The sequence below is a fragment of the Carlito syrichta genome, unplaced genomic scaffold, assembly GCF_000164805.1.
Source record: "Carlito syrichta isolate Samal-C Ts95f unplaced genomic scaffold, Tarsius_syrichta-2.0.1 Scaffold313533, whole genome shotgun sequence".
Taxonomy (NCBI): Eukaryota; Metazoa; Chordata; class Mammalia; order Primates; family Tarsiidae; genus Carlito; species Carlito syrichta.
In genome coordinates this window covers 100,611-108,793 of record NW_007257629.1, presented here as the reverse complement: position 1 = coordinate 108,793, position 8,183 = coordinate 100,611, and the positions used below count along the sequence as shown (strand labels likewise).

The window sequence follows — 8,183 nt, the reverse complement described above, 5'->3', positions numbered from 1 at the left end:
CGGACACTGCAGCCTCGACCTACTGGGCTCCGGCGATCCTTCCGCCTCAGCCTTCCAAGTAGCCAGAATTACAGGCATGCGCTGCCACGCCTGGCTGATTTTTTTTTTTATTTATTGTAGAGATGAGGTCTCGCTGCCCAGGCGGGTCTCGAACCCGCGGGCTCAGGCAGTCCACTCACCTCAGCCTCCCAAAGGCGCGGGATTACAGGCTGAGCCACCGAGCCTGGCTTCTTTTTTTATTTTTTATTGTAGAGACGAGGTCTCACTAAGTTGCCCAGGCTGGTCCTGAACCCACAGGCTCAAGCAATCCACTTGCCCTGACCGCTCAAAGTGCTGGGATTACAGGCTGAGCCACTGAGCCCAGCAGGTTCTTTTTCTTTATTCTTTTATCATGCATGTTATTTTTCTTCTTGTTGTTTTAACTGATTTATTTCAGAAATGAAGGGCCAGACAAGCCTGGCTAACCATTTCCAGAAAAATAGGATGTTCTACTGGGCGTGGTGGCTCACACCTATAATCCCACCTATAATTCTACTTTGGGAAGTAGAGGCAAGAAGATTGCCTGAGCCCATGGGTTTGAGAGCAACCTGGGCAACTTGGCGAGACTTTGTCTCTTTAATAAATCAAAAAATTAGCCGGGCATGGTGGCACATGCCTGTGGTTCCAGCTATTTGGAAGCTGAGGCAGAAGGATCGCCTAAACCCAGCAGGTTGTGGCTGTGGTGGCCATGAGTGTGCCACTGCCCTCCAGCTTAAGTGACAGAGTGAAACGACGACTCAACCCCCCCCCAAAAAAAACCAAACAGTGTTCCTTTCTTCCTTATTCCTGGTTATGCCAGGCTTTCATTCTTGCGTGGGAAAAGTCAACTTCAGGATAGGAATTAGAACTGGGCCAAGCATGGTGGCTCATGCCTGTAAACCCAGAACTTTGGGAGGCTAAAATGAGAAGATTGCTTGAGTCCAGGAGTTCAAGACTAGCCTGGGCAAAATAGCAGGACCTTTTCTCTATTAAAAAAAAAAGAGGAAGCAGGGCATGGTGGCATACATTTGTGGTCCCAGTGACTTGGGAGGCTGAAGGATCCCGAGCCCAGGAGGTCTAGCCTGCTGTAAGCCATGATTGTGCCACTGCACTCCAGCCTGTGTGACAGAGTAAGATTCTGACTAAAAAAATAAAAAATAAAAGAATTGGAACTAGAGAGAAAGGTGGGATTTGTCAGTCATCCTAATATTGCTTATTATCCCAAAATATTTCACTAAGATACTGGTATGCATCCGTCTCTTCAACTTTCTAGGATCAACATGGGGTCCAGAAATAGGTGGTAGATAAAGGAGATGAAGTAATAAAGAAGGGAGAATTCTAATTTGACCTTGGGACCTGTCTTGTCCCTGTCTCCCTCACCCCATACTGTTCCCATCTCAACTTCCCACACCCACTGACCTCATTTCTTTTTCTTTCTTTCTTTTTTTTTATTTCTTAGAGACGGGGTCTCACCAAGTTGTCCAGGCTGGTCTCGAGCCCCTGGGCTCCCAAAGTGCTGGGATTACAGGCTTGAGCCACTGTGCCTGGCCCTGACCCCATTTCATGACAGATGATTCCATATCTGTGAACAGGAGGACCTTCAGCTGTACATGCCAATTAAGGAAAATGGCTTGGCTTTTCCTAGGCTAGGTGGTCAAGGAAAATACCTTTATATATATATTTTTTTTTTTTTTTTTTGAAAAATTTTTTTGTGAGAGAGAGTCTTGCTGTGTTGCTCAGGCTGGTCTCAAACTCCTAGCCAAGCAGTCCTCCCACCTCAGCCTCCCAAAGTGCTGAAATTACAGGTGTGAGCTACCACATCCAGCCAAAAAGATCTTGTTAATATTATCATAAAGCCTTATGGACTTACTTTGAGTTTTATTTCCTAGGCTCAGGTACATGCCAATTTGAAAGTCAGTGTGGCTCAGAATGGAAATTCTGCTCGCCCTCAGGATCTGCTTCACCCAGGTATGACATGACTCCCTGAGGCCCTGGAGAGGCCTGTCTAGGTGGGACTGGAGGGGCTGTTTGTAGGACACAGCTAGGTTTGCTGCTGTGAGCTCCCATTTAATGGGGCCATAGTGTTTCAGAAACAAATGATGAAGTCAAGTAACACCCAATTTGAGGTAAATTGTTTAATTCCACACATTAGCATACTGCTGTAGGTGACTAAAGGGTCCCCGGTTCCTTGCCAGGATTCTACAGACATTTCTAATACTGCATTGGGCCACCCAGTGCTCTGGCTGAGCCACCGAGCCTGGCTTGTGTGTTTGTTTTAATGGGGTTCTACTGTTCCAGGAAAATACCTGTGGGTTTGATTATTATTTGGACCATGGCTTCTGATGAACAGCATGCAAATGTGGGTGTTTGTCTTCTGTCAGATGAGTAATCCTCCCCATTCCCAGCCCCTAAGGCAGTTAGTCATGCACTCACAGGAATCCCTGCTCCCTTATAATTTAAACCCTTGACTTTGTAGAATTGCTAAATTTCAGTTAAGGTCAGTTCTGTCGTTTCTGCCAGTTCTCATTCATATTGTCTAGGCTTCTGTGCTGTGTATCTGGTCAACTTTCATCATGGCTTTATAGACTATATATTTTAAAATATATAGTCTAGGCTTTATATTTTAAAATTATTTGTAGAAGTAATGTGAGAGCTGGGTTCGGTGGCTCAGCCTGTAATACCGTGGCTTGGGGAGGCTGAGGTGAGTGGATTGCCTGAGCCCGAGGGTCCGAGACCCGCCTGGGCAACTTGGCGAAACCTCATCTCTACAATAAATCAAAAAATTATAGCCGGGCTCGGTGGCTCAGCCTATAATCCCGTGCCTTTGGGAGGCTGAGGTGAGTGCATTGTCTGAGCCTGCGGGTTCAAGACCCGCCTGGATGACTTGGCGAGACCTTATCTCTACAATAAATTACAAAAAAAAATTAGCCAGGCGTGGTAGCGCGCGCCTGTAGTTCCAGCTACTTGGAAGGCTGAGGCGGAAGGATCGCTGGAGCCCAGCGGGTCGAGGCTGCGGTGGCCGGGAGCGGCCACTGCATTCCAGCCTGGGCGACAGAGTGAGACTCCAACTCAAAAAAAAAAAAAGTAGTAATGTGAGGACTGAAATAATGTCTTCAGAAAGGACTTTCTTTTGCTTCTGTCGGACACTTGGAGCGACTTGCAGTATAGTGCAATTTCGGGTTTCTGGATCACCCAGCTGACCCGAAGGTGTGCTGCAGTGTGGGGCTTGGTTTATAATATGTCCCCCATATACGAACGAGTTCCATTCTGAGAGTGTGTTCGTGAGTCCAATTTGTTTGTAAGTCCAACAAAGTTCCTCTAGGTACCCAACTAACACAACTGGATATATAGTACTGTGTAGTAATAGGTTGATAATACTTTTCACACACATAATACATAAAAACAAACACAAAAAATAAAGCATTCTTTTTTTTTAGATTGGAAAATATAGTTTACTCAGAAAGCAAATTAGAAAGAGAGAGAGAGATTGAGATTCACCTCCCCAAAGTAGGGGAGGGGGCCAAAGCTTAGCAAAAACACGGCCTGGTCGTAGCTCAAAGCATTGCATTGCTTAGCAAGGCAATGGCCAAGAAAACATTCTTAATCTTACAGTACGGCACGTGACAACGTATGCCAGACACGTGAACTAACTTATGTGACTGGACATGTGAACGTATGTTCGCATCTGAAAGCTCGCAACTTGAAGGTTCATATGTAGGGGACTTACTGTACTTCTAGTTCATCCGTAATTCTTGGATGCTGTCCTTCAGGTTTCCAACCTCTGAGGACAAAGAGGTTTACCAGGGCCCCGCTCTTGGTAAGGATCGAAGTCTGAAAGTCCCACTCAGCTTTCAGCCATATGATCTGGATGGGCAGCTCTCAGAGCCACAGCAGTCCCCAAAACCAGGCTTGCCCCTCTGGGATTCCTGCTCCCCCTAGATCTTGCCCTGGTGACTCTTCATTCCATTATTTGGGATAACAGTGGCATTTACCTCATACTGTTATTGTGAGGGTAAGTAGTACCGAGGACAGCCTGACACAGGGTAAGCATTTTGTTAGGTGTGAGCTGGTACTATTCTGTTCAAAATGACTTTCTCTTGGAACTCTGAGACCATTGTCACACTCCTAATATCCATTTATGCTTTTAAGGAAGTCAGTCGCCAATCTTATTCTTGTGCTGCTAGGTAATCTGCCTTTATTTTTCTCTTGGAAAGCTTTTAGGATATTTTACTATTTTTTTTTTTTTTTTTTTGAGTTGGAGTCTTACTCGGTCGCCCAGACTGGAGTGCAGTGGCCGCTCCCAGCCACCGCAGCCTTGCCTGCTGGGCTCCAGCGATCTTTCCGCCTCAGTCTTCCAAGTAGCCAGAATTACAGGCACGCACTACCACACCCGGCTGATTTTTTGATTTATTGTAGAGATGAGGTCTTGCTGCCCAGGCGAGTCTTGAACCCGCAGGTTCAGGCAATCCACTCACCTTAGCCTCCCAAAGGTGCGGGATTACAGGCTGAGCCACCGAGCCCGGCTATTTTACTCTTATTATTCTTACTATTCTGAAGTGCTACGAGACTAAGTCTAGGTTTGAGTTGTTGTCATGTTTTGTACTTAGTAGGTCCTTCCATATAGAAAGTCATATCTTTCTTCAGTTCTGTAAATAGTCTGGAATATTTCTTAGGTTACTTCCCCCTCATTAAGCCTTGCTCTCTTTCTGAAATGCTTACTAGATGGGTATCGGCCCTTTGAAAAATTCCCGTGTGTCTTAACTGGAGATTTACCTTATTTCTCTAGCTCTTGAGAGAAAGCTCCCTGGAGCACGCAAGTCAGCAACAGTAGGATCATCCATGTTTGTGGAGTGGAGAGGCACTCTGGGATAAGATTTCTTTCTCTTTTTTTTGAGTCAGAGTCTCAGTCTGTCACCCAGGCTGGAGTGCAGCAGCCTGGTCACCACAGCCTCAATCTGCTGAGCTCAGGTGATCCTTCCGCCTCAGCCTTCCGAGTATCTGGAACTACAGGCCTGTGCCACCATGCCCAGCCAACTTTTGATTTATTGTAGAGATGAGGTCTCGCCAAGTTGTCCAGGCTGGTCTCAAACCCATGGACTCAGGCAATCCTCTCATCTTGGCCTCCCAAAGTGCTGGGATTATGGGCGCGAGCTACCGCACCCGGCCTAGGATTTCTTTTATTTATTCATTATAGCAACTGCTTCCTGTATTAACTTCTTCCCAGCTATTAGCACATATGCATCACCTTTTATACAGATGAATAAAAAAAAAATTCCTATACCCACCTGGCAGGGGAAGATACCATGATCATGAAGGTGGCTTTCCCAGGGCGAGGCTCACCCTACACTCTGGATGTGCTGACCCCTGCGATTTCCCCAAATGTGGGAAACTGGACTGCATAATTAGTGGTAGTGGAGAACTGCATTCGCGCTCTCCCCAGAAAATTCATTTAAGCTGCTAACTAAGTTCCTTTTCTCCCCAGGGGGCCCTGAAAATCATGAAGGAATTTTAATGAAAGATGCTGAAAAAAAGGGAGCGACTCAGCTGGATCCGCAGATGCACCAAGAAGAACCTTTGCCAGTCCAACCAAAGGACGGCACCAAGTTATCCTGGAAACAGCTGGTGCTGCGGCGAGGGCTCATGCTTCTGGGGGCCATTTTAATCTTGCTGCTGGGGATTTTAGTGAGACTGTATGTCAGAATTTAGAAATGTGGCTAGAGAGAGATAAAGTCAGGTTAAGTGATGCCTTTGAGCTTACAAATAATTCAGAAGCCCGGAGATGACGATTCAGTGAACTTAATTCAGTTGTGCCCATGGATTTCAAGAACTGGGAGTTCAAAGATATTTTTCTAGTGAAAAAAAGCATCTAAGATAGGAACTATATTCCAGTCCAAGACAATGTCTGAAAGGTGACAGCTGAGTAATAATACATTTACCACTGTCTCAACCAAGGACCACCTGTGTACTGATTGCATCGACCTATGGCTTTGATATTTCTTCTGCTCACTGTTTTTTTAGACACAAACCCATACACTAAGTGCTTAAAAATTCTTAGTTGGAATTACTAAAAATATATTTTACAATATATCTTTCCTTGTACCTTGGATTATTCATTGGGCAAATGACATTTGCTTTGTTTTTATGTTTTATTTTATTTTATTTTTTGAGTCAGAGTCTCACTCTTTCACCCAGGCTGGAGTGTAGTGGCATCCTGCTCATGGCCATCTTAGGCTCAGGTGATCCTTCCACCTCAGGCTTCCAAGTAGCTGGAACCACAGGCATGTGCCACCACGCCCAGCTAATTTTTTTTTATTTATTGTAGAGTTGAAGTCTCACCATATTGCTCAGGCTGGTCTGGAACCCTTGAGCTCAGACAATCATCTTGCTTCCGCCCCTCGAAGTGCTGGGGTTACAGGCGTGTGCCACCATGCCTGATTATTTTATTTTTTTAAGAGATGGGACTTTTGTTCTGCAGCCCAGGCAGGAGTGCAGTGGTACAATCATAGCTCACTGCTCCCTTAAACTCCTGGGCTCAAGTGATCCTCCCATCTCAGTCTCCTGAGTAACTGGGTCTGCAGGCATGTGCCACCACACCTGGCTGCTATTTGTTAATCTTCACTTAGGGTCCAGATCTCAGGCACTGTGGGCACTGGAAAACAGTTGGGCAGTCTTTGGAGCTGAGAAAATCCAAACAAGCATTGACAATTCCTGGTAGGGGTGTGTGTGTCGGGGACAAAGTTTTCATAAAGGCCTTGGATTAAGTAGTAACCGCACTTCATTAAGCCTTCCCAGGTGTAGATACACAGTTTTGTTTTTTTGTTTTTTTTGAGTTGGAGTCTCACTCTGTCGCTCAGACTGGAGTGCAGTGGCTGCTCCCGGCCACCGCAGCCTCAACCTGCTGGGCCCTGGAGATCCTTCCGCCTCAGCCTTCCAAGTAGCTAGAACTACAGGTGTGCGCTACCACACCTGGCTGATTTTTTTATTTATTGTAGAGATGAGGTCTCGCTGCCCAGGCGGGTCTCGAACCCGCGGGCTCAGGCAATCCACTCACCTCAGCCTCCCAAAGGCGTGGGATTACAGGCTGAGCCACCGAGCCCAGCTGGTACACACTGTTAATTCAGCATGCCTCAGTGCATACTGAGTACACCCAGTGCTGTGAAAGTGAATCACACCAATTGGGTCATTCTTATCATACCCTACTCAAACAGAGTCAAGAAGCCAGGGTGAAAAAGCACCCCGGGTACATAACATTGCTCTAGAAATACTCAGCCCGGGCTTGCGGCTCAACCTGTAATCCCGCGCCTTGGGAGGCTGAGGTGAGTGGATTGCCTGAGCCCGCAGGTTCGGACCCGCCTGGGCAGGCGAGACCTCATCTCTACAACAAATCAAAAAATCAGCTGGGCGTGGTAGTGCACACCTGTAGTTCTAGCTACTTGGAAGGCTGAGGTGGAAGGATCACCGGAGCCCAGCAGGTCGAGGCTGCAGTGGCCAGGAGGGGCACTGCACTCCAGTCTGGGCGACTGAGTGAGACTTCAACTCAAAAAAAAAAAAAAGAAATGTAACCCTCTGCAGGTCCAGCTGGTGAAACTGCCTATTGTAACCTGACACCTGTTTTCAATCTATAACTCTGGGACTAATTTTGCCCAACCCCATTGCTCACCCCCCAGAACCCAATGAACTTTCTCAGAGAACAACACATAACATTTCCCATTTTAATAAAACCTCCAACCTTCTCTTTGTTCTTCGAGCTTACCGAAGATCACCAGGTCTGCACGTAAGTCCTGAAATGCAATTCTTTCTTTCCAAATAAAACTTTATTTTTTGATTTATTTTCTTTTATTTTTGCTTTTGAGATGGGGACTTACTCTGTTGCCCAGGCTGGAGGGCAGTGGCATGATCCTGGCTCACTGGAGCCTCGACCTCCTGGGCTCCAGAGTAGCTGGGACTACAGGTGTGTGCCACTAAGCCTTCCAAATTTTTGTATTTTTTGTAGAAGCTAGATCTCATTATGTTCCCCAGGCTGGTCTTGAATCTGAGCTCAAGTGATTCTCCCACCTCAGCCTCCCAAAGCATTGTGATTACAGGCGTGAGCCACCATGCTGGGGGCCACAGGACTTTAAATTTAGAGCTCCATTTCTGTTTTTGTTTTGCTTTGTTTTTGTTTT

The 8,183-nt window shown here is 46.4% G+C and overlaps 1 protein-coding gene across 1 annotated transcript in view; it reads left to right on the top strand.

Moving 5' to 3' along the window:
• Positions 1 to 6,050, top strand: part of LOC103273104 (multidrug and toxin extrusion protein 1-like) — a 36,786-nt gene extending 30,736 nt beyond the window's left edge. The window contains exons 15-16 of the mRNA XM_021718809.1: positions 1,908 to 1,986; positions 5,501 to 6,050. Coding sequence (XP_021574484.1) covers positions 1,908 to 1,986; positions 5,501 to 5,724 — 303 coding nt within the window. The 3' untranslated portion in view covers positions 5,725 to 6,050. The remainder of the gene's footprint in view (positions 1 to 1,907; positions 1,987 to 5,500) is intronic.
• Positions 6,051 to 8,183: the final 2,133 nt, after the last annotated feature.